General features: G+C 39.3%; 1 protein-coding gene across 30 annotated transcripts in view; it reads right to left on the bottom strand.

The window, feature by feature from the left end:
* The window catches only part of MARK3 (microtubule affinity regulating kinase 3), a 67,967-nt gene that overhangs the window by 31,494 nt on the left and 9,568 nt on the right, over positions 1–26,905 (bottom strand). For 24 of the 30 annotated variants that reach the window (XR_015702346.1, XM_087747806.1, XM_087747805.1 and 21 more), the window contains 5 exons: positions 22,659–22,850; positions 16,631–16,684; positions 8,866–8,914; positions 8,089–8,154; positions 5,465–5,535 (listed from right to left, as the gene is read on the bottom strand). Coding sequence is in view for 29 of the 30 variants with exons in the window: in XM_087747806.1 (XP_087603932.1) it covers positions 5,465–5,535; positions 8,089–8,154; positions 8,866–8,914; positions 16,631–16,684; positions 22,659–22,850 (432 nt within the window). In the remaining variant the exon portion in view is untranslated. Of the gene's footprint in view, positions 1–5,464; positions 5,536–8,088; positions 8,155–8,865; positions 8,915–16,630; positions 16,685–22,658; positions 22,851–26,905 lie in introns of those variants that run through there. The other 6 variants (XM_087747801.1, XM_087747823.1, XM_087747825.1 and 3 more) reach the window with 4 other exon arrangements.

Raw genomic sequence — 26,905 nt, 5'->3', positions numbered from 1 at the left:
TATATAAGTGGCATCTCAAAGAAACAGAAGTTTTAATCAAAAAGTTCAACATTTATTACTAAAGCTGACAGGTACTTACCACTCAGAGCTACACAACCAACTATGACAGTGACCAGCATGTTTGAGGGAAAGCTGTGAAATAACTTAGGTGTTTGTTATTTGATCTATTTCATTTCTACTATACTTGAAAGAGGATTTTGTTTTTCCTGTGTGGCTAATTATAGACCAGTAGAAGCAATGACTTTCAGAAAGGTTACTGAAGTATTTCCACTCCAATACTGTATACAGCTATAAAAGCTTTCCCTCTAGACTGAAGTTTTCCAGTCCCTCTCCAAAGGCGATTTTTCATGCCGCAGCATGAAAAGGCTAAGAAATGGGCTTAGCTACTGCAGAAGCTACTGGGAAACAGCTTGTTTGTCAAAACTTACGCAGTGAGAAGCAACTGTGCATCTGACAGAGGCCTGCTGTCTAAGTGCATATGGTTTATTGTATTTTGTATACTGTACAAGAGTAGCAAGCTCAATGGAAAAAACTCTCTATGCCTCTCAAGTGTAACGGAATAATTTCTTCCATCATCATTTCCAAATATCATTAAGTTTTTCCTGCTTTATACAGCAAACTATATGAGCTATTTACACAGTACAGTGTCCTAGTACAGTATTGCCTTAAAGTCATAAGCATTGCTGCAGAACTCTACATGTATGGAAAAGCTGGATAAAGCCTTATTGTTACATGATCACAAATGCAGTCAAATACATTTTATTGTCACACATACATGGTCAGAATTGAGGCAGATATTATGACTCCTTAAAATAAGTGGAACTGCACATAAAACCGATTTAATGTAATAACTACACTTAAATAAATGTATTTCCATTCTTTGTTCAAGATTAAGATTTCCAACACAGAAAGATGAGGTATCATTACTGTTACAAAAAATAACTCATCATCAGACTGCCCAGCTTAAGGATCCTCCTGTACTGGCAAGAAGCAATGGTTCTCGTCCTCAAATACAGAGTAGGTGAAAGTAAGGTTCTTGGTAGGTCAAAGAACTGACCTACCAGCCAATTTTGCATTCAAAACTTAAGCACCAATGTTACAATCTTTTTGCCCCTGTATTATTGAATCACACAGGTGCAAAATGCCACCTTAGAAACCAAGCAGTCTATGAAAAGTTGAAATATTTCCATTCCCTACACTTTCATTCTGTTTTTGCTTGTTCCTTTATGCATTGGCTCCCTCTTTCAGGCTCCAAGTTCAGCTTTTTACAGTTACTGAAAACTGCCGAAGTGCTCCCATGCCACTGCTTGTACCATCCTTTTGGTCTTCCTTCCTTTCCTCTCCACTACCATTACTTCAGTGCCAGTGACAAGCTCGCTCTGCAGGTGCTTCCAAGGCTGACAAGCATGACAAACACCTCAAGCTTTATTCCGGACTGCAGAGACACAGCACTATACCACTCGCTCCTAAACTTTTACTCTATCTACGAGCAGAAGGTCTAGCAGATGATCAATCAGCAGTTTCCTTTGGAGATGCTTTTGAACTACTTTGCATTGCAACAGGATAGCACAAAGACTGCAGAAGGGAGTCCAGTCTACATGGAAGGGGAATAATGCAATGTGCATGACATTAATAATTGAAAAACAGCAGTCAAAACTGAATGAAAAATAGCACAAAGCACGGCTGCACTGGATTGACTCCCTTGTCTTCCACCTTCCATCACTGTTTCCATTGACAGCCCCCTCACCCCCAACCTACTTGAGTGTGAGAAATTTGCTGACGCTTGGCAGGTGGGGAGAAGAGGGGAAGAAACAGCAGACCTTTTTGCTAGAGGTAACAATTGGAGCATTGAAATACAATTCTTGGGAGGGATTTCAAAAATCTGTATAATCATAGGTTTTAAAGAACAAGTTAGAACAAGTTATCTCTAGGCAGACAAACCATTCTTCATAAGGACTAAATGACAAAAGGGTAGATAAATGACCTCTCAAGGTCCCTTCCACACTGTCAAGAGTATTTTCTTTCTTAACTGGAATGTACAAGTAAGATATAGTTTGTGGATTTTTTTATTTTCCAAGATCTGTCCTAACATCTACCAGCATTAAAAATCCTAAACTGCTTCTGCAGGGCAACAGTCGGAGGACTGAAGGAGGCCAGATCTAATCAGCTGCAGTAGAAGAAGAGAGGGCAGTAACACACATGAATTTTGGCAGACCCCCTGCCCTAAGTCTTGGCTTCCCATTTTTTGCATTAATTCTTATCCATATGAGCAGATTTTTCTATGGAAAAAGGATGGTAAGACTGAACCAGAACTGCTTGAAAGCCTGTAACAGGGGAAGAAAAACAAGGTGACATTACGAATGCAAAACATTCTGGATTTGAATTTCTCACACATGGCTGCACAAAAGGAGCTTGAAATGGAGAACTGCAGAGCATGGCTGTATTTTTAGTGTTTGTACCCTCTCCTGTGTTCCTTGTCAAGCGTGACTGGAATAATGCAATCACTGTCTTTTACATTCTTTTTTTCCTGCTAAAAACCTTAAGTATGCATAACAAAATGGACAAAAAAAATAATTTTTTAACAAGCAAAGAGGGGAGAATTACCAAATTCTGCTCTTCACCTGCTATAGAAGTAGTACCTCCTCAGATAAAACACAAGTGTTTGATCCAGAAATCACATCTACTGAAAGAAGAAACATGATCTGGAAACAAGATATAATACAACCTATTGTAAGAACTAAGCTCGATACCATGGCACAACTGTTTCTTCAGTTTAAAGAGAGCCACTGTCTGTTAAATCAGTTAGTCAATTAAAAAAAAAAATCCCTATTATGTCATAAGTCCCTATCTAACATGAGAACAGCTGCACTGAATCAGATAAAAGGTCTACAGAGAGCATTCTCCCTCCAACAATGGCTAAAAGCTATATGAAGCTATTCTGGGACTACAGTAAGGTGAAATGAATAGTTTTATGACCTGCAAACCCAGCAAGATCTAGTTTCCTTTGACACTGTCCCACAGTCAGAGTCCTAGTATCTAATAAATGCCAAGCACTGATCAAAGTTTCCTGACTTCTGTCCTGCGCGCATGCTCTTCTCTCTAGCAAAGTGCAATATGCTCATGCTATAGTTTCTCTCCTCGGGTTATTACTAGGGTTCTCTCTTTTTTTCCAGGCACTCATGCTTTTGAAGCTCTCAAGAACCTCCTATCTTTGAGATCAAGGTCCTCTAAAATTGGTTGAGCTCAGTAGCTGGGAAGTCAGGTGTTGGAGGACAGAGCACAGCCGCCTGGGCCAGGAGACAAGACTTGTAAGAGGCTGAAAACATACTTCTGCATATTTCAGTGGATTCAAGCAAGGCCATCTATATATCTTTACAAACAGCATTTAGTCTACCAAAGTACAAAAAAAAGAAAAAAATCAAGCTGAGAGTCTGAAGTACATAAAATCAACTCCTGATGGGTCAAATACCCAGCTCAGCAGGTAACTATTAAATTCCTTCCCTTCACATTTGATTTTAAAAAATGAAGTCACATATATCCTGTACTACCCACATTATCCCATAAAATTAAGCACTAAGTGTACCTGTAAAACATGTTTGACCTGTTTCCACAAGTTTTCACTTAAAGGTGAGACGAATTGTTAGAAAAAAATTGGTAATTGTTGAACAAACGTGCAATTTCAATGGAATTACTGCAAGATCTTTTTCCACACAGCTCCTGATAAAAGAAACTGAGGACAAAGAGCAGAGAACCATACCAGCAGAAGTTTTCAACATTCATATCAGAGAGAAGAGCAAATCCTCTCAAGTCACTTTGAAACTCTTCAAGTGACATTACAAAGAGCAAGACAACAGTCTGGGATTTAGAGGAGACGGCTGAAGTGGGAACGACTGCTCCACAACGCATCACATCTACTCCAACACAGCACAGAAACACATACCAGAAACCCTCCATCACAAAGGAAAGTTTTCTACCTGCCGGAATATGAAAGGGAGAGAAGCAGCTTTAAAAAGACATTTAAGATTCTGTTGAAGAGGAAAGAAAAATTTCCTTACTATCAAGCTGTATAGCTCCAGTAATCACAAATCACTTCTGGGGATACGAAGTCTGCAGCTGCTTGTTTTGGTTGGTTGGGTTTTGGTGTTGCGTGATTTTTTTTTTTTTTTTTTGCAAAAGATTAAAGAGGGTAAATACAAGATTAAAAGAGATGACAGAAAACAAAGGAATGAAGATTTCACAGAAATGCTTTTGTTGCCTCCTTAGGTTAAATACATTTCTATTTTTATTTACTTTCATTGCTACTTTTGAGCTTATTGTTTATATTGTTTTCACACAATTCTTACTATATGAGGCAGAGGGAGCAAAACAGTTGTGGCACAGTTTCCTAGTTCCCAGATTGTTCCTTTCGGTCAGGCTACCCACACTAGGGAAGCGTAAATGTTTTCTTTACAAGGCATTTTGTGAAAGTCGTGAATCAATTTCCTGGAAGTCTCATATATTATATCAAATTTCTTCTACTTTTGTATGGCTACACTTAAGAACTGAAGCTATCGGGGCCTCCCCTTCCAACAGTGTCATGTCATTGCCACAATTCACCAGTTTAAAACCCCTACATATCATTCAATAAAACACTCTTTTCCCTATTCATTATTTCAAAGTGTCATTAAGCAGGAGCATAATTTTGACATTTATTACTTTTCCCAACATTATCTAGTTTATCCAAGTGACCAAAGGGATGGAAATAACATAGGCATTTACAAATTTCTGCACAAGAGCTGAAATCAAAGTGTATCAGACCAGTCGGATCTGCAAATGAAACTCTAGATGCTACAAGAACAGAGATGTGGATTTTAATTAGTTACGCAAAAATATCTGGTTATGTTCAATACTGCTTTACTGTAGAATGGAAAAGCTTTTTACAGATCAATGAAATTCCAACATCTTTGCAGGGCTAGTTTATCCATCATAAAGAAAGCTAAACTAACAAGCCTAGAAATTACTTTTCCATGACTTTTTAGAATAACTATTAAACTGCACCTTTTCATGTAATCAGATGGATGTGAACGGATGCCTGTTACAGGCACTGCCTTGCATTTTGAAACTGGCCTGTTTGTAGCCTGTCACATTTGAATAACTTCCATAAGGTTACAGACCAGCTGAACTAAGGATATATGAAACAACCCAGAGGAAATGAATTTTGGGATGGAATACGCTTCCAAATCAAGCAGTCACTGTGTTCTGGCACTCCTGGACACCCTGACACACAGCACTAAGGAAACTAGCACCACTGAATGGACGACTAACCCCTTCGAAGTACTACTGTAACCCAAGTTCTCTCTCACTCGGGGCTACAAGTCCACAACATGCTGAACACTGCTAGAAGTCAAACGCAAAGGACAGCCGTTTTACTCATTTCAGCATTAAAAATGGGGGGGAAGCTGATGTATAGTAATGTTATACATACCTGTCTAAATTTAGCTCTAGCCTCCTTTTCCTTCATTCTTCCATGTGCAACCAGATAGTCAAACACTTCCCCTACAATTCAATAATGATACATTAATGCCAATTTCAGAATCTAGAGATTCCTTTCTAGTTGCCCACAGCAGCTTCACTGGAATGACTGTACTTCAAGTTTATGATGACAGGTTAGCTCAAGAGAACAAGGCACAACCGCCATGCAATTTACTACACCGTCACCTCTTATACAAGAAAAATAATAAGACTTAATGAATGACTGGATATAGAAAAAAAAATTTCCTTCCCATTATTTATGATAGAAACTGAGCAGCATATTTCTGTTTTGTAAATAAAGATGACATGTACCCTTTCACAGACTTTCTCACAACTGTTTCTTTTGCCCCACAAAAAAAAAGCTTCATATATGAGAACATCTGACAATATTTGTAAATATTGTCATATCAGCACTAGAATTTTTCTTTGTGCATATGTATAAACATGTTCTAACCAAAATCAGAAATCTTAGCTTTAACCTAGGCTTGGAAGAGGTACCCACAAGGAAGGTCACAATAATGAGCACAGCAGGACACACTGACATAATCCATCACACAACCATCAGATTTGTAAGATACACTGAGAAGGATTACTCCTGAACAAGCTCAATGTTGTATGGTTGTGGACAACTAAGAGATTACTAAAGCAGTACCAAAAGTTCTGTTGTGTTTTGGGTTTTTTCCCCTTTAATCAATGCAGTCATTTTATAGCACGTCAATACAGACTACAACGTTTGAGCTTTAGGTACAGCCAACTGGCCCATGAAACACTGACATGTTTGTGAGAGCATGGGAGATTTTCTTTACTAAAACCCAAGTCACGTACATAAGAACTTCTACAAACACAGACTAGTACACAGTTCTAAATATTCTTTGCTAATATGCAAAATTAGTAAAAACTTTAGAAGTGGATCAAATATCTAAATATTCTCTACTGAGCAAGAAAACACTGTTTTGTAGATAGCCACTTCACAAGGGAAGAGCTGAGTAACTTCACATTTATTTTTGAAAAGAAGCAACTCCACCAAATTTGAATAAAAACCCCAGAGTCATACAGCAGGGAAAGCAACAACTGAGCAATCTGAGGGAATGTCAGGATTTTCTACAAAGTAGCCTTACTTCCCTCTGGAGTATATTATTTAATACTCAACCTGGATAACACTCTCAGCTGTATTTCATAGCTGTTTCTTCAAAACCTTGAAGGAACAAACCTGAACACTTCTTCACAATTCAGGGAAAATGACACCAGAGAAAGAATTACCCGAATTTATGCAAAGTGTTGCAGTTGTAGCAATAGTTTCTGTCATCCTGCAGCCAGAGAGTTCATCTGCATCATGCATGACCAGTATCTTGATAAAGAGGAAATATGGGAAATTGATGCCTGCCACTGAGATTACCAGCAATTCCTGTCTTGCACAACACAGCATGTGCAAAGGGCACTGCTCACAGCCTTTTAGATCAGTGCAGTATGTATCTCTCCATTACCCTAAGAAAGATCCTCACTGTTTTAGAGAACCACTGGCCCTTCTACCTCCTAGAAGCTAATCACTAGATGGCAACAGGACTTCACTTTTAAGTCTAGTACCATCAAACAGCACAGAGATGCCTCCACAAACACCTGTAGTAGCCAATATTTTAATGGTGTTTTACCAACTTTGTTTCTCTTTAGAAAAATCTTGGCTGAGCATTTAGGGAGCTGCTAGAAGAAAACATAGGCAGGTAGAGAAACATTACCTGATTTACAGTAATTCGTTAAACTTCACGTAATCTAAAGTCGGAGTCAGAATTCAACGCTGATCTTCTCTGAAAAGAAGTCTCTCTATCTCCCTCCCAAAACTAAAGAAAAGCCTCAACTATTTGAGATTCCCAGCTGCTGATGCTAAAGGGTCACACTGACAAACTGAGTGCTATTAGGTTTTAGCCAGGAAGGAGTAACTTAAGACCAAATACCTTAATTCTAGCTCTCGTGAAAATATCTGACATTGCATGATGTGTGTTTTTTTTCTCCCCCTTTGCAATCAGGAATAAATGTTTAAGTTCCTCCTAAAACGGCATAAGGCTAAGCCTACCAATTCTTGACAGCAGAAGGTCTGTGATCAAGATATGTCAAATGTCATCAACATTTAAAAAACAGAAGTTGCAGTACTCGCGCTTTTGAAAGCAACAGTTAAAAAACACAGAAATATTCCATCTGAACAGGTTTCTACCAAATATCTGATACAAAATAGGGCCCCAGAGGTAGGGAGCTGAATACAATAAATTAAGAAGGTTGGCATTTGTTAGACAGGAACAAATAGAATTAGTTAGAACGTTACAATAAAGATTCCTGTTAAATTTGAGTTGTGAAAACAAAGCAAATGTTACTAAGTTGCAATAAGTTCAGAAGTTGGTTTTAAAAGTTATAATTAATTATATTGCCCAAAGAAGTCCCAGAGAATATTAAAGATTTTGCTTAAGATTTTACACTACCAGGACATTAATATTTGTTGAAAAAGCAAGCAAAACTTTAAAGAAAACAAGTGCTTTCTCCCACTTGGCAATTTGTTTACATGTGTCATCGCAGCAGAGAGGTACTTACCCCCACTTGCATATTCCATTATTAAATAGAGAGTTTTTTCAGTTTCAATGACTTCAAATAGCTTCACTAGAAAAGAAAGCCAGTATTAATCAGTTAACTAGTTGCAGAAGTATTATGTTAACTCCACAGAGAATTCTGTCAGAAAAAAACACCCAACCTGTTTGCTTGCTGCTTGACAATATCAGACTATTACTCTAAAGAAGCTTTTTCTGTCTAATGTTCCTAAATGGAAAAATAATGTAACACATTTGGTCAATTCATACAGAACAACATCTTCTCAAGAAACAATACTTTGCTTCTGTTACATGGGAAAACCAACTAAATTAAGCAGAACGTCCGCAGATTTGAGCATCAGCAATAGGCATTCTTATGCACTGAACTGGCATACATGGTGACAAATGAGTTATCAGTCAGTTTGCTGACAGTCCCGTAACAATGCTACATCATTTAAATGTACAATCCTGAACAATTTCTTGAGCGCTTCTTGGTTTTAGTATATACTTATTCTTAATGAGAGCCTGAATTCAGTCAAAATCAGTATTATACTCAAAAGGAGCAAAACTACCAGTTAGCTATGCAAATAACAGTTTTCTGCAAAGGGACCAAAACTTTTTTTTTTTAAAGACACAGCTCTGAAAAAGTATTTATTACTGCTACTTTACAGTAAATTGACACCCTAGTGCAGAATCATCTTTTAAACTCATACCATAACAATTTTAACAGTGAAAAAGCCGAAGTTTCTCCAGAGTTGAAAATTATGTGAAAGAAACAAGGTACCTATATTTGGATGATTTAAGATCTTCATTATTCTTACTTCTCTGAAGAGCTGAAATAAACAAAAAAACATGAAATAAGTTAATGAAATAGGTCACACCCATTCTTCCTAAAGCCTGATCATTTTGATATACTTATTTAAACACAAAGGGCAAAAATTACTATTAGCATTTCAATGAAGTTCATGAAATAAGCACTTATTGGAGGGAAGAATTAAGTGCCTGCTTCTTTTAACACCCCTCCCCAAACAAATCAACCCTCAAAAACCTGAAAACACCCGCTAAGCGTTCCAGATAGCTCAGGAGAGAAGTGATCTTAGCTCTGAGGTTTGCAGACCTTTGGGGTCAGAGACCATTATGAACCCATGCAGCTTCTTGCTGGCCAGTACATCTCATACCACCTTTCACCCCCTTCACAGAAAATACAGTTTCCAAAGTTTCGTGAACCCCCACCAGAGCACCTTTTGAAGACCACTGCAGTATGTTACCGGTATGAATTCATCACTCTTCAGTACTTTGTTAAAGCCATGGAATTACTGTGCTACCACAGGAACTCACAGGTGAAAAATCAGCTGCTTATATCGCACAAAAAGCGTGTTATCCAACTACATCAGCAAGGAGCAAGTTTTAAGGAGAGATGGAGAGGCAAGGCTCCCCCTCGGCCCTTCAGAAGCATTCCTGCAAGGCGACTGAGGCACAGTAGCATCTAGTCCTGGGTTTGTCACCGCAGCTCCACTGACTCTCACTGCCAGGCATCCAGCCTCCAAGCCTGCTCGGCCAGTACAACACGCTGAACGTCCCTGCCAAAATTAATAGGGCAGAACACAAGCGGTGTTTTCCTGACCCAACAATCCCCAGCAAACAGAAGAAACACCATTACTTCAGGGGTACGACCTCAAAGGGATCAGCCTGCTCCCACCCTCTTCACCATCCACCTTCCCATGCAACAGGATCGTACCGCTTCCCTCTACGCAAGCATTGGTGTTAACCCGGACTGACGCACAAGCTCCAGGAATGAATTTAACAGAAAAATCTCATAAAACACACAACTCCCCCAAACAAAAACACTCCATCTCTAAGTTTTCTGTTGCAGCTCCCTTGGCCACCCCAGCACATCAGTTTTGGCAAGATGGGTGGTGAGGGAGTACAACTGCCCATATCAAGCTCCACGTTAGATCGACGGTGCTGCATCCAGAGACCACATACTGATTGTAAGGATCTTGCCCCCCTCCCAACACCAATACCCATGGGAAGAGGGTCTTGCTTGAGTAGTTACTTCCAAACAGTTCAACTTTGCCTGTCACACAGAGGGAACTTTGTCCTCCTGCAACTGGACGATAATAGAGGAACAACATTTAACAAACCACAATTGAAAGCAAAGTCTATTACTGATCAGCTGTTAATTATCTTCACCTCTGAAAACTCTCTTCTGCAAAAGACAATTATAAGATGCACATAAATTCCTGGAGGTATTTAAAAGACATGAAGATGTGGTGCTTAGGGACATGGTTTAGCGGTGGACTCAGCAGTGCGAGGTTAATGGTTGGACTCAATGATCTTAAAGGTCTTTTCCAACCCAAACAATTCTATGATTCTATTATATGACAAACCTGTAAGTGTAATACTAAAAATGCCACAGGTGTTGTTACTGCAATATAAAACATTGCTTTTAATGAAGTTGGCTAATAGCAGATGAAGTGAAAGTAGTAGCACTTCTTCTCCCAAAAAAGATGCAAGATAAAAAGCGATTACAAAAAACACTGAAGCGCAAAGACTACCGTATTTGGAAAACCCAAAGAATTATCTTTTTAGTCGGTACGCTATATGGCAGTCAAGTGCGTAGCTGTTCTCCCTCTGCAGCCCCCCCCACGCCAGCCCAAGACTCCAGAGGGCTGACATTCTTAAGCCTCAATTATTTTCTAACAGCATGCTTCCAAAAGCGGGAGCAATCAAGTGGTTTTACTATAAACCAAACACCAACTTCGACAGCAATACCAGTAACGTAACAGATCATACTGAACTTAATGTAAAGAGACTGAAGCAGAACGAAAGTCCACAGCTCCACAGGAATGCAGACATGGGAGAAAATAAAGAGTTTTGTAAATAAGAGATAACAGCATTGTTGTTAACAGTAAGGAAGCAAAAAGTGCTGCTGCAAGATTTTCCTCAGGTCAGATTTCAGATAAAGTGAGGTCATTTAGTATGTCTACACGTATTACTAATGACTCAAAAACCTGTAGGTGTACTTACTCAATAAAAGCAAAAAAAAAAAGTGAAACATAGGAAACAAACAGAAAATGACAGAGTCAACAAAACACCCTTGTGCCTTTGTGTCTTTTAATAAATGTGGGGGTTGGGATTTAAATACATAAATAGGAAAAAAAAAAATCACAATTTGGACACCAGTTCTTCTAACCATTCTCTGCTTTCTGATGTTTCTGTAAAGGCTAAGATCTGGGGAGCAATCCTCATTGCACTGCCCAACAGACCTTCCTCCCCATGCTACAGCCACAGCTGTGAATGGCACACTACCTGAACACAGAGCAAAACCAGTTTTCCAAATGCTTTACATCTTGTTATCATTATCCACGTCTATGCCTGACACTTCGCTAGATGACAAGCTGCTTAAATGCAATCAGGATTGATTGATCAAGTAAATTTTTGGCCACGCAAAACAGAGTTTCAAAAACAACGCATGCACGCTTTCTTTTTCCCCCAGAGAGGTAAGTAAATTGCCTTTTTTTTTTAAACTATGTTATTACTGGAGCTTTTCCATATACAATTAGACAAGGTAGACTACTTCACCATCTCTCTCTGATCATCAGAAATTTAAAAGCAGTTGAATCTATAGCTTTTTTTTCCTATTTTTCATTTAGTTCAGCTGAACTGGTGCACAATATATTCTGAATACTCCATTAATACTTTTAATCACAGCTTATATAACTGAAAGCCTCTGGTCAGTTTTTAAAGTTTTGAAGACAGTTTGCTTAATTTGGTCTCAATTGACTGTTGTTACGTACCACCCCCGATACTCAGACAAAGCCTATTGGGTCAGACTCTCACCAAGGGCAACTCCACTGCTGCACAGATGAAGACCTTGGCTGCTATTCAGCCGTTAGCCTATTTATCATCACCTCACCCACCTAAATAAAAAAACACGTTCACAGGATTAAGTATGGAAATATACACAAAGTCATAATTGGTGCCACCAAGCGAGTCAACCAAGGGCAATACAGAATAAGACAGTAAGAATGAGGCTAAAATTCACAGTATCATCATGTAAATGAATATTTTCATTATTCTAACCTTCTTTTTTTTTTTTTTTTTAATAAAGTATGCTGACTTGGCTAGAGCTAGCTACTTCCTCCATGGTACACTGTACACTTGATGGTCTAATGTTATAAAGCCAGGCTCATACCACATTTTGGGCTGCTCTAAATATATCATTGGTCCACAAGACGACTACTCTGCATTACTAACCCAAATGAAGCATGTCAAAAAGTAGCTTCTACACATGAGCCATTTGTTGAAGTGGGTGACTAGAAACAAGCTTTTTAAAAAAGACTATTTTTGTCTCAGAGGAAATTCGAAATAAAAATACTTGAGAATAGGATACAAACACCACCAAAATCTCTATTAGAATTTTAGTTAGATAAATGCACTTCAGATTGTGCTCCTCCCCTAGTCAGTTTAAATGTTATGTTTGGCATTTTGACACAGATAGCAGCTTCCACAGAGATATCTGCAAATACTTGACATCGTATTCTTCTATCAGAAATAGAATATAATACATAGTACAACATAAAACATCATGCAACTTTCACACAGTATGCTGAAAAAAAGGTTTCCTAGATTTCATTCCCCCAACATATTATGTGCATCAACTTCTAGCAAATGAAGTAGTAATTATCATCACACAGTAAAATTAATTGCAAACAGCGAGGTATGATAAAAGCCCACACATCTGAGGTTCTCTGCCACAGGAATGCAGAAGGTATAACGTCAGAAGATGTAATGTGAAGGTTCTCAGTACAGCAAATAATCTTCTTAGTTTTAGGAACTTGTCCTAATGAGATGATAAAGGCAGACAATCAACTGAAAACAGTGCTTATCAGTTTAATTTCTAATACCGATTAAAAACTACTCCCAACTCGTTGAACAGCTCATTTTCCGTCAACAGGAGCTCTACAAAAGTTTCTAGGCAAACATCCTCAGTCTGCCAAACAAATGGCTTTCAGCTTTGTTGTGGTCTGGTCCTTTGACTGCGAGCCATGTTAGATATGGGGAAAGAATTACATTTAATTAATGCTGCTAGCTGACAAATTGAGCAAAAAATCCTAACAAACCAGCAATGGAAGCACAGCCACACACTAAATAATAATCTTGAATCAATTTTACTTGAATTTTATTATGGTGACACATCTGGAACAACAAGGTAGTGGGGGGGAAAGAAGGACCCATCTTTTAAGCCAGCTCTCTTTGAACACACCAAAAGACAGACTAGAAGTGTTCCTGCATTAGCTATTGCAAGAGCTTCAGTTAAAAAATAAATATATATATTATAAATTTAAAAATACTAAAAAAGTTTGCTAAAAAGCAAGTCAGTACGTTGGTCGGATACAGAGCACCAACATATCCTGGCCTCCTTCCCCCGAGAGTGGGGGGCTTTTCACGAGATGCTGTCCCAGGCCAGCTCAAGCTTTACCTGTGTGTTAGGCTCCTCCGGCTCACTGCTCACTGAAATATGCCCTATACATAATTAGGAGCCTCAAGCAGGAAGCCGCTACACAATACAAGTTTGCCTCAAACAAACCACAACTTGAAAACAGAAAAAATACTTGTTATAAACAGAAAAGCCTGAGCATTTTAAATTCTCATCCTTTTCTTGCAGTTTTTAAAATACTGATTGACACATGGTCCATGTTAAAATTGATGTTTAAGAACTCTAAAAAGCTTTAACAAAGAAATGGCCCAAACAAGTGGCAAGACATCTGCACATAATGAACAAAAATATTTGGCTGAGGAGCCAAGTTCTAAAAAAGGAAAATGAGAAGTGATTTAGCGCTATTACATGGGCTTGGTAAAAAAAAAAAAAAACCTTGCATATAATGGCATTGCTAATTCAAAAGGAAAAAAAACAAGGTGGGTTTTTTTTTGTCTAGGAGGAAGTGAACTACTGTAGCATCAGCACTTGTTTCCAGCGAGACCGATATTCACTGGAACTGGGTACACAAGTACGTTTGCGGAGAATAGTGATTATGACTAACACTGCCAGCATGGGAAAAAAGCTCTACGAATTCCCTGTTCTTTCAAAGCAGGGAAGTACCGCTTACAGTTTCCTCTTCGCTAAGCAAGAGCAGCACAGTAGTAATTAGGTCCTAAAACAACGGCTGAGAGTAGCTGCATGTGGCTATCACAGACTTCCCCAGCAGCAGGCAAGAGACCCGACTCTTCGAAGAGCTGCGCTGCTGAGTACTGAGCAGTCAGGACCGCAGCCGCCCAGAGCTCGCTGCCAGGGCATACCGGGAACTACTGCTCCAGAACGCAAAGCAAGTCCTTAACAAGGTTAGCTTCTTTCTGGCAGCTGAAGTACCGGCGTGGAAGACGTAATACAAAGAAATCAGAACCGGCAGCCTTAATCACCATTTGTTTCCCCACCTAAGGCTGACTAGGGTATGCAGCTACACCACAGCTGAGACACTATATACCACACCCTCTTCTCGGCACAGCCCTGCCCTCCCCACCATACCTCAAATATTTTATCGCTCTCTCCAGAAGCGCAAGATCAGAAGCACTTCCATCTTAGCTTCCCCTGCACCTACAGGTCGCGTGCGCGGTTGGCTTCAAATGCACCGAGGCTACTGCACTGCTGACAGCGCTGGGGGGAAAGGGGCAAGGGTTTGCAAAAAAAAGCCTTGATAAAGCAAAATTGCTAAGTAATGAGTTGTGCATTCACTCTGCTTATTGCGTTGCCTGCTCTCCTTATTACATGCCTGCTCTGCAGGCATTTAGTTTTAAGAAAATTACTTTCAGTCTTTGAATTGAGAACGCTGACATATCTTGCTAATTTTTTTCTGTGCTCGTATAACAAATGAGCTTAGAGAGGAGAGCACAATAGCAATCTCACTCCTCAAATTTTATCCGATTTCCACCCTGCTATTTTGTACTATTCTTCTAGGCTCCCATTTAAGAAACCCAGCAGCAGACAAGACCAATTTACAAATCACACTCTATAATCTAATTTTCTAAATTGTAAATAAAAATGAAATTACAACGGAGACACGACTGGGCACTGAGCAGGCTGAAACCCAGCAACCAAAGGGCCCACAAGCACACTTCCAGCTTGCGGCCTTGCCAGCTGAACACCTGTGACTTGTAAAAGGTTTGCTTTGTACCTGAATACGAGCTCAAGCTAGCATTACAGCCCAATCTCAAGATAACACCATTTGGAGGATTAAGATTTTACATTTTTGTCTGAAAACGCAGCCCCTCTACTTTTCTCTGACAGTTTTTCCCATGCCCTGACCCCTCCCCTTCAGATCACACAGCTTTTGTTTCTCTTCCAAGTGCTTCAAGCATTTAACGATTTTTTTTCAGGTGTTCAAAGTTGCACAGATCTGCCACACAAATCAACTTTATCTAATCCATCATATTACCTAATTTGCATTTCATTTCCTGCCTGCTTACCCAGAAATTACCAATAACCTCAGGGATTAGGCTGAAAAATATTCTGAGAAAACTGGAACCACATTATCTACTTTTACCCGGTCTACAGAGTCAGTAGGAAATTGCTACCTGCTCAGATGATGGAGCCTTTCTTCTATAGGTTATTCTTTGCCTCTCAACCAAACCATACAATGTAAGAACTTGTGTGTTTTTCCAATTTACTTTTGCACCATTAATTTTGATAAAAACATCTAGTCACACGATCTTTTTAGTATTTGTATAAAATCCAAATGTGTATATTTTCCAATTTACTCTGGTTATGCTATTTCACGCTGTTTGCAGGTAAGTTCTGGGTATTCTCTCATTCAAACAGAAATATTGCAAGGAGCTTTTTTATCAAAGTACTCAAAAGTAAATAAAAAGCCTTTGACTGCAGCACTTAAAAGGACAGAGTTAGAAAAGTCCTAGGTAAAAGTGACATTTAAATGTACTTCCTGCAGGCACTCCAAAGCAGACTGGCTTGCTCGATGAAAGAGTAGGATTTATCACTACTTACTAAAATAGATAAGGCGATACAACTGTAACAGCACATTAAACATTTGAGGCTAGAGGGAAGAAACCAGAATAGCCATGCTCCAATTTGTTCCATAAAACTGCAGCACCCTTTCTGCTGCAAACTACGTGAAAGGCATAGATACTGCTTGGCCTTCAGTTCAGAGGCAGTATTTTCAAGGCCAGTTTAAGAGGACAGAACATAAGCTTTGTATTATTAAGCTTAACAAAGGGACCAGCATGAAGGAGACATGGGGGCATGACACCAAACCACGAACGTCCTCTCTACAGAGCTAGCTATGCTTGGGAGACAAAGGAAGTGGCTAGCACCGCTGTTTTCTCAGTTTACAGCTCTGTGCGAGTTCTTCTCAAACAACTGCAGGGTTGTCAAAAATATCTGTTACAAAACTAGTTATTAAATACAGTAGTCAGACGTGTGCAAGGTATGCAATGCTTCAGATTCTCCAGCACAGGCATTCAGGGTTAATGGAAGGAGGTGGCGACACGAAACAAGTTACAGTACGGTCGAAAGATTAACTGTAAAAACCTACCTTTTGTAGACTAGTTGGGTTCAGCTGTGTTTTGTCAATTATTTTTATGGCAACCTAAAGGAAGAGTTCATAATCAGTATTTTCCATATGAACAACGCAGTGTTATTACAAGATGGACAAATCCAGTAATGGAAACAGAAAACATGAAATTTACACAAAACCCATTCAAGCTTCTTCAGCAAATTATGTACTTGTATTTAAACTAGAAACATTTAGAATTAACAGCTAAAGTGTAACTCATTTCTACTGCAACAAACTAAACAGGAGAGTGGAAAAAACCTTAGTATTTTAAGCATATTAAGATGAGAGAAGCTCACTTAGTCTTTTGCTTGACATTAAGACCATCACATTTATGCCAGTGGAAGCTCCAACACCAGCCAGTGCCCCGATAGAGAGCAGTGTGCCTACCAATAATATTTACACAGTATAATTACACAACAGATTACACAGTACTGACTGCACATTGGAAGTTTGTGAAGATGCTTCTAAAAGCTGAGATTTCAGAGCAAATTGAAAGTAATTCCACACAAATTTTGCAAGAACTAAGTCCACCTTTGGAAATTTACTGAATATTTGTATCAATTTGCTCCGTGATGGATATGAAAAGAAATATCATTTGTGCATTAACAAAAACCCACTGGCTGTAGTACAACAATTTGAGTGAGTTCCTTCCTTTACTGGTTCTCATCTTCTCATCAAATACTGCACAGAAATGCTAAAGAACAAAATAAAAATTTCACAAAATAATCAAAAGAGAAATTCAGTACCATGGTAACTAGTCAGAACCTCAAGATTTGAGGCAATGAATAAGCAACAAAGATGAGCTCCTGTGCAATGCAATTTGGATACACGATAAGTTAGAACAGGAAATGTGAATCTTTCTAGAACTACATGCCAATTGGTATTTTTCCTTTCTAAATTAGAGACTAAACATACCAGAAAAAACTCTGCAGAAGCCAAGGAGATGGTGCCTCTCAAAGAGGCAAGATGCTGCAACTCAGCTGATTATAATACCTCACTGGTGTGAAGCAAGGGCTTTCAATTCCCCTTGAATTTTTGGCTCTAATAGTAGACAATGCTCCTTCCCATGCCACAGCTCCCATTTCCCTGAATCACTGAGTGCTATCTTTGTGATCTCGTTAACTTGGGGTTGGCAACATAAAGAATAAAGAATATCTTATATCAAAGCAATTTTATTTCCCTACATTCAAGTGCAAAAATACATAGATGGATCATCATGATGAAGAGGGTAAGAGAGGAACAGAGTGTGCATCACAGAATTCTGTGATGGATATGGTGTTTTCTGAAACTGAGATTCAAGATTTATTTTGAGCCCTTCTAGATACAAGATAGAATGAGATGTCACCAAGAAGCCATCTAAGACTACTTTTGCTTTGGGGAGTATTTTCTTCTAAGGTATGCTACTGAAATTAAAGATCACTACTTCCCGAGGCAAAATTCCATGGCAAAACCTTGAGAAATCACTTCAAAAATACAAACAAGAGATAAACACATTAAGCAATAGGTATTTTTATATTAGCAGCTGTGTACGAAACCAAAAAAGATTTTTATCTCCACCTTTATGCCTGTTGAACTATTGTCACAAAGGTAACAAAGTTATTCACTTCCTGCAATCTCTTATAAATCCATGCTGGATGTAGAGTGACCACTGCTTTTTTCAACAGCAGATAATGTTATCTGAAAGCCACCTGGTGTCCCAAGACTACCCACGCCACATAAGATGGCTGTTTGCTTGCTAAGTGCATTCCACTCAGAAAAAAGATGCATTTGTGTTCTGAGCTGTACCATTCTGGTCAATCTTTAAAAGATGTAAACTTGTTTCAACCCATGAAGTCTTAAGGCATTGGGTTTCTGCAACACAGCTCAACTCTCACACGGTGCATTGGTGCCAGATGGTCAGAGGGGTCTCTGACACTGGCAAACAAATTTAGCCCTGGAGATACAGGGAAGGTACACACCCCAATTTTCTGAAAGGCAGACTCCCAGGCCTGTTCAGTGCACTAATTACGGCCTTGAAGGCAGGATGAATTCAGAGAATTCCTATCCATGTGAACACTGAGAGTACAATGTCTTAACACTGACTTTGAGAGCTTGAACCCATCATCAGAACGGGGAGCAATTTCAGGTGCCTTGATAAGGTCTGCAAATCACAGGCAAAGGGAGCCTCCCCTCAAGAACAGTTCCGACGAGCCTGAGAAAGAAAATCCTCCGGTTTACTAAGCATAGTTAATAAAGCATCAAATTGCCTTCCAAAGCAGAAACTTTGCTCTCTTTACACAAAGTGAACCTGGAACGGTTTCAAGTATTGTGTGCTACGGCCAATGTTGGAGGAATGCAAGTCCAGCTACACCATCACACCGCTGCATCAGCCACGATATTCTGTGTGAGATTGTTAGTAGAATTAAAATTAACTTTGCTTTCACCATTCACAATAACATGACTTAAAACATTCCTCCTACATGACTTGAATGAGGGAGTTAAAGCAATCAGAAGTTGAAACACTGAGCAAGCTGGCCAAACTGCTACCATTCAGAATGTTTTCTCCCTCCAATTTCACTTTTTCCAAGGCAAGAACAGAAAGAAGATGACAATAGATTCCTTGGAGTCAGACTTGGATCCAGAAAGAATCCTATCTCACTAGGAAACTTCAGCTTCATGGCTATTAACTGAACACATGACTTTAAAAACAGAAGGACCCATATATTTTTGGCTGTGATTCTAACCACCTCAGTAACACCAAAAGGTAGTTTTATCTTTTAGATTAATTTTGGCAAGTATAGCAAACTTGTCAGAGGAAATAACCTTTGATAAATTACAACAGAAAATGCATGGCTTAAAGTCAAAGAATTAACAAAAGCAGATTTACAATGAAGATTCTTGGTTTCAAAAGGGCAGACAGACTACAAATAACGCTCTCCTGCTCAGGGGATCTCAAAGGAGAGTGTTTCCAAACCCAGCTCCAGCACAGTGAAGCTAACCCTCCCTCCATACCCGTGCAGTGAGCAGAAGGCCGCGCACTCCTTGGCAGGACAATTCAACCCCTCAAGTTAGGCTGATGTTCTCATCACCCCCCGAAGGGCTAAACATTTCTCCCTTTCTGTAATTTGAGGCTGAGCTCTCACCATACATCCTCCAGAAACACTAAAGATGGAAATGAGAGAGTCCTGGAACTTACTCCAGTTGTAAACACGAAAGCTGGATCTCAAGCAACAGGAAAATTCATACGGAAGGACTCCAGATGTAAGAAGATGAGCAACTACCCTAGAAGAATGCTTGAACAAACATACCCTCCTCCCAAGAAGTGACAGGAAAATGCTGATCTGCTGCATGATTTAGAAGTTAATTAGCGCTGAGATATAAAGAAGGAATTGCCATAAAGTGAAACTGAACTGGACACTTAAAAGGACATTAAGAATAGCCACATAGGTAACAAGAGAATAAGCAGGGTTCAAATACAGCAAGGATACAGTAGAGATGAAAACTCATTTAAGCGTGACTCCCAAAACTAAGCATTTTATTTTAGGTTTTGGTACATAAGATGGAAAAAAGAATAGGAACAAGGACAGGACAGCCAGCAGGAATGAGTGTGTAAGGCAGGAAATCACAAATTCAGGAAGATGAGTGCCGTCTGGCTGAGGCCAGACTGAGAACATTATCCCAGAATTCTTAAGAGTGGCAGGTTTAAAGGAAAAAAAAAAAAAAGAACATAAAGCATTCTTGTAGCACAGATTTCTAACATCTATCAAGAACAAAATGGCAGCACAGGTTTAGAAAGCATCAGACTTAACTTTTATTTTTCCTAGTAGAGCCATTTACCACAAAATTCTTGAGCTCAAAACTTGCAGGGAAAAAATAGGGAAACAGACAGAAGGGTTAAATGCAACATATTTTCCTATAGTTAATTGTGCCCTATGGAAACACACAAGACATGGCTATCTGGACTACTGTAAAGCCTCGTCAAGGAGGATGCATGGAAATTATTGAACTAGAGAAGCTGAAATATGCACAGAGCTTTTTTAATTAAAAAAAACGGCTAAAGAGATATCAGGTTGGAAATAAATGAGTAAGAGTTTTTCAAGGACAAGACTTGGGATCAATCTTGTTTAATATCTGTATCAGTGGCCTTGGCACAGGGAGTCAAACCATCATGATTAAGTCTGTTGAAGGAGTTAAGAGGCACCATCAAATACAATGGAAAACTGATATAAACAACCTTGGAGATGAGTTAGCAAAGAAAGTGAGATTCAACAAAGTACAAGGTGCTGTTGCTGATCACAACCAAAAAACATCATTGTGACAGCCATGAAAAAGGTTAGCGCAATCTAAAGATTGATCAGATAAATACTTCTGTAAGGGCAAGGGTAAATTAATGACACTGGGGAAATTGTTATCCAGAATATTGTGAACGATTCTGGTCGTACACACCTAAAATATGTAATTATTATGAATGCTATACAGTTCACCTAGCAAGATGAGAAACTTTTACTCATCTCTCTTACAAAGAAAAAAAGAGAGTGTAAAATACCTTCAAGATATTCCTATAAAACTAGCTTAATTGTTCCCTTCAAAGGAATGCCACTCATTCTAGGTAAGCAGGACCAACAGCCATGTCCTGGAAAGTATTTATGCTTTGAATTGACTGGATGACATCTATTCCATGAGAGTTAAAGAAACTTAGTACTTAAATCTTTCCAAATTTGGCCAAAGATTTTACACTATCACTTTATTTGTTAAAATTAAAAAATACAAAAAATAAAAAAAATTACGAACCAGAGGTCAACACACAGTTACGTGCAAATAAAAGAAAATGTACTTCAGTTTTTGCAAAGCAATGTGTGACATGATACCTATCTCCAACTCCTATACCTACAATAATAGAAAAGAAATACTAACCAAGTACTTGCATTTCCTGTGTTAAGTATCAGTAAAAAGAGGAGGGAGCTTAAATGGAAAGTAATTAACCAAAACCTTTGTCTATGATTGCACTAACTTTAACACCAGAAGACTGCTGATCACTGGAACTGTCAGTTTAAAAAAAAAACCACAACACCCTCCCAACAACTCTTGCAAAATGTCATCCCCTCTGTTCCTCCTAGTGCTACTGAACTCCATATTAGCTCAGAAAAAAAGAAATTCCCTTAAAGCGCTGCAATAAGCCACATGGCCTTCTTTAAAAGTCCTTGCTGGTATCAACAAACATTTACTTCATTAGACATGTTTGGCAAGAGAAGGTCAACAAGGTGTTTCTCCCTCTTTCAGTAGGTAGAGTTGCTATTAATAAAACAGCACCAAGAAACACCTTCTTGTAACAAACAGGACTATACTTCACCAAATCAGAACCATCATTAAGTTCAAGTTAGTAATTACATTGCAATGGCATGCAGAAACTAATTATGGAGCCGAGTTAGACACTATGAAGTGATATAAGAGAAAGCTTGTCTACACCACACAACACTGAGCAAGACACACAAAACTGCTCTGAACAAACTGGAGTGTCTTCCCAAGGCTGCCCAGCACCGCAGACACTAGCAGAACTCCTGGGAGACACATTGCTTTGGCAAGAAAATACTGTGTTTGGGCTACTCAGACCGTAATCAAAAAGATATGTTAGTTCTCATTCCTGACTTGCCCTCCAATACAGCCCTGCACTGTGCAGTACTGAGACACCAAGAGGGAGTCTTTCCAGCAAGCTTATTTAATTGCTATATATCGAACCCTTTTTTGGGAATGGAGGATTTAGCAGAGAATTCTAGCAGCAAACTTGAACACAATTCAGCTGGGACAGGGATCTGTCAAAAAACACAAATTTAAGAGACCACCTTCAAGAGAAATTGTTTTGTAATCATTACTAAAAAAAAAATACAGTTTTTCATTTCTGTTTTTTTGTACATCAGAGGCAGTATCTCTAGTAAAATGTGCTAAATGTTCACAGACTTAGACGATGCTATTCTAAGAGAACCTTCACACCTACAGCAATTCACTACTGTTTACACCCATATCACTTTACCTCTCTGCCAGTTAGGATGTGCCTTGCCAGTTTTACTTTTGCAAAATTCCCCTTTCCAATCGTTTTAAGGAGTCTGTAATTTCCAATATGCGGCTGCTCATCTGCGCAGGAAGCTATAGAGTTCCTGCAGCGAGCTCCAGAGCGCCCAGTTCGAGAGGAAACTTCCTGACGTCCGTCTCCATGGGACATGTGCTGCAATAAAAACATACACAGATAAGGCTGAGGAATAAAGACAAAACACATCAATGCTGAGAAGCACACAGCATTCAAAAACATTAGCAACTCCTTTGAAGAAACCTTCAAAGGATCCAACTCAAACTTCAGATTCACGCTGAACTTTGCTCTGATGGGGACAACTAGAGAGGTTCCCAGTTCATAACACAAGAACCATTTCATCACTTGGTAAAGACCCAGTGGAACACCACCTGAACTGCAGCAATAGTCGACCATTTGTAAGTAACTTAGACTGCTGAATATGGAACACGGAGGTGTTTGATATTATTTCTGTCTGCATTACTGTGTCTAACTAGAGCAGGAAAGCCTTTGGAAAGGAGACACGAACAAAGCTGTTCCAAAAGTACACACAATAAAATGGTCACCCTTATTGGACAGATTAATACTACTGATAAAAAACCAAAAGGGTTTTTTTCTCTTGTACTAGACTCCTGTTCCTACAAAACCTCATGACTGAAAATACCCAGGATGGCCTGGAGAACAAGGGAAGAAATCTTACCTAACATATAGAAACCTCAGATATTAATAGGCTGAGCACCAGTTACAGAGATCTGAGATACTGTCTGCAATCTGTTAAGTTCCTTTCACTCAGTTTCCCCGAACAGCTATTAATTGTAAAAACGAATGGGTAAGTATCATACCTATAACAGTCTTTATTGATTAGATCATATGGTTAAGGTAATAGTGAAGTATTTTTTCATCTCCTGACAGCCTGTTTACGAAAGAGCAGGTCCCCTCATGTCCCTTAGTTCTCAACTCACAGTTGAGGTCTATACACCAACCTCACTAATTAAAGTATTAGTTAGAAATGCTCAGTAGTCTGCAAATGTGGAGCAAATGTCTGGCTACACAGAAGATGACACGCTAAATTCACAGTCATCCAAGAAATCCCAGATCTTGCTCTTCTGCTACTACTCTTCTTGCTGAAACCCAGCAGGGACAACCAAAAATCCAGCATACAGCAACACTCAGTCTGAAAATCACTGGAGCATAAGGATGTGAGATCATAACTCAAGAGCTAACAACCATAGTACAGGCACAAAGGAACAAATCCATGCTTGAATGACACTTGGCAAGTTTCACACTCTATTTAATAACCTGATGTAACCTTGTGACCACATACTCTGGCATCTTAAGTTCCTTGGTTTGTTAATTTGAGTGCAACAGCTGTGATCAAATTATTTTTAAAAACACATTCGTTTCATTTAATACATACTACTAATAGAAGTCTACAGCAACTCTTGGAAAATTGTTTCAATAGTTACTGTTTTAAAAAACACACACACACACTGTGGTGCATATAATGTTGTAGTATCAATCTGGCTTTAGCTTCTCCTTCCCGCCTGGCTACTGCATTGTCACCAGATTTGTACTTCCCATATAGGTACTTAATTACTATAATAAAATGAATGGATAACGTGATCAAAGTTTCATATATATATATATTGAGTTCCCTAAACAGGCTGCTGTAAAAATGATTAAAGACAAGGAAACATTTCTTGTTCTTTTCAGAACCCTCTCCTATTTTTCTAACATCTTTTTGTGGGGCTGATGCTAGAACTGGACATGCCATACCAACAGTAGGTGCAGTAGGACTAAACACAGGGACTGCATCTTCTGTTTAACACTCCACTGATTTTACACGGACAGAACTAGCCTTCTTGGCAGAAGACCATCTGTAAATGATCACCCAACACTGACTCTAACTCTTTTTAAGAATTATTGCATCCCATTCCCTTACCACACACCATGACTTTCATTCCTGGTTCCTTACATGCATGGTGTCACATTTTGCTGAAGTGAAATGCAGAGTTTCCTTACATGCTGGTTATTATGTGTTCCCGATGATTGGCCCATCCTGCCCTATTTAATATTCTAGCAATCTTTATCCTAGTTTTCAGGAGCAGTAGTATACATTTCTTCCAAACCACTAACAACTGGCACAAGAACAAGAAGCACACCCGTAACAAGATCCAGTAAAAATTCAATGCTTAGTAACAATTCATTGTTCTCAATAATATCTCGAGACCTGTACCAACTGGATAAGCGTTTATTGATCAATAATTCTCAAGGAGAGGAAGGACAAGAGCAGTCACCCAGCTGAAGGAACTACTAAAGCCAGTGAAATCCTGTATCAACAATCTCACTGTTTTGCATGCCTTAATGCCAGGCTGGTGCTGGTTGTGCAGGCCATCTTATTTACCCCTGTATGTACTGGCACAGCAACGCCAATCCTCTATACTTCCCCGAACTTTGACTTCTAACAAACCTTGTGGCACACAATGCAGAGAACTTCTCCGTCAGCTCCTTTGGTACCTTCTAGTGTCAAGTTATTCAGGCCAGCTAGAAAAAAGCAGCAACTGCTGATGCTAGATGCTAATGTCCTCCTACATTGCTGCCCTCAGTGACCAGGGATTGGGATGTTCTGTACAGGGCCACGAGGACATTTCTTGGACATACTAGAAGGCGGCTCACTTTTAGTTCAAGTACAGCATCCCAGGAATACAGCTGTACTACTTACTTTGCACTACACTGAGCTGATAACCTACCTCGGAAAAAGAAGTGTATCAGAACTATTTAGACTCCAGCCCTTTCACACCTGGATCCGTGGCACAGGCGCAGAAGCTGGCTTCAGCAAGCGCCAGCCTGCCTCCAAGCAGGGCTTATTAGCTCAGGTTCTCCAGCAGACAGATTCAGCAAGTAGGCTGCTTTTGAACCACACAGCTGACTCAAAACAGAGTATCTGCACCTGTGCTGTCTTGTGCTTGAACTAATAAACTGTTAGACCTGAGCTAGCTTAGGAGGCAGCTGAGACATGGGCATGACGTACTATGTATTCCCAAACCAGAGGACCTGTGTACAGGTTATTCAGAACTGATCTTACTCATATCCTACTTCACATAAACAATATTAGGTAAAAGAAAGATTCTGTTATACTAACAAATTCTATTCCACATAGGAAACCACCCCAGTTAACACATCTTGAGAACATCACTGCCCTCTGTTGAGGAATGACTTCTTCTGTCCTATCATTTTTTTCACGCTTTCTAGCTTTGCACTTAAAGGGAGGACTTAACAGCTGTGAACTTACTTAGACCAGTGTTGATAAATTTAACACAATCTCCTTGTATGGAGGTTTGCATTTCCACCCTAACCCAGATTATTTCCTTTCAAGAATATGACCTTTTTCAGCTGTGGTTTTTTAATACCAAGCTGTGTGCTCCTAAGTAGTTCAGTTCTCTCCAACTGACTTGCTCATAGCCATGTTTCGCTCTGTAGAAATCTGTCCATTTGCAACCATATCGAATTTGGACTATATTTCACTTCACATAAGTAAAACTATCAGCAAGTCTTTCCTCTGTCAAATACAAGATTATTATATTGAACAGAACACAAGCTTTCTAAAAACTGCAGAAAACAGCTTCCTGGTTTCAACATGGATTTTCTTTTGCTTATGGAAATGAAGGAAGAGGCCTTGGTAGCATACAGTACTAACAGGCATAAACTCAAAGCTGAGTAAAAGTGTTTCTCCCACCCAAATCATTTTCAAGAAGCCATGATAGGTAGATGGGAAGCTAAATGGTGTAGGCAAAAAGCAAAAATATAGATGGTCCAGGAAAAGTTCAAGTCACACATTGGCTTGTAAGGCACTTGGCTGTACTCGGCTACCCCCCTGGGTAGTTTCCTCAGCAAACAGATTAACAGCTCCAATCTCAGCCCGGAGAAATAGTAATAGCATCCTCTGGTCTCTAAATTGAGATGCAGGTCATTTCTCTTTTCCCAAGCAGACCCTCAGCTCTGCAGATTTTGCCTCCCTCACCCCTGAAGATTCTGTTCAGTTTCAGGGTTCTTTCCCAGGTCCACATTTATATGGCTTCAACAAGAAAGGGGAGTTGTCTTAAAAACATAAGATTTAAAACAAGCATGTGTTTATTTGTAGTAAGTTTCCATACATCGTGGTAGGTGAGCTGTATCTCCTGGACGTGCATTCTGTGCAAGGGGAACACTCGTTC

Source organism: Nipponia nippon, unplaced genomic scaffold, assembly GCF_047370975.1.
Source record: "Nipponia nippon isolate SJK-2023a ecotype South Korea unplaced genomic scaffold, ASM4737097v1 scaffold_11, whole genome shotgun sequence".
Taxonomy (NCBI): domain Eukaryota; kingdom Metazoa; phylum Chordata; class Aves; order Pelecaniformes; family Threskiornithidae; genus Nipponia; species Nipponia nippon.
Note: the sequence above shows the minus strand (reverse complement) of the source record. Positions and strands in the feature narration are given on the sequence as shown.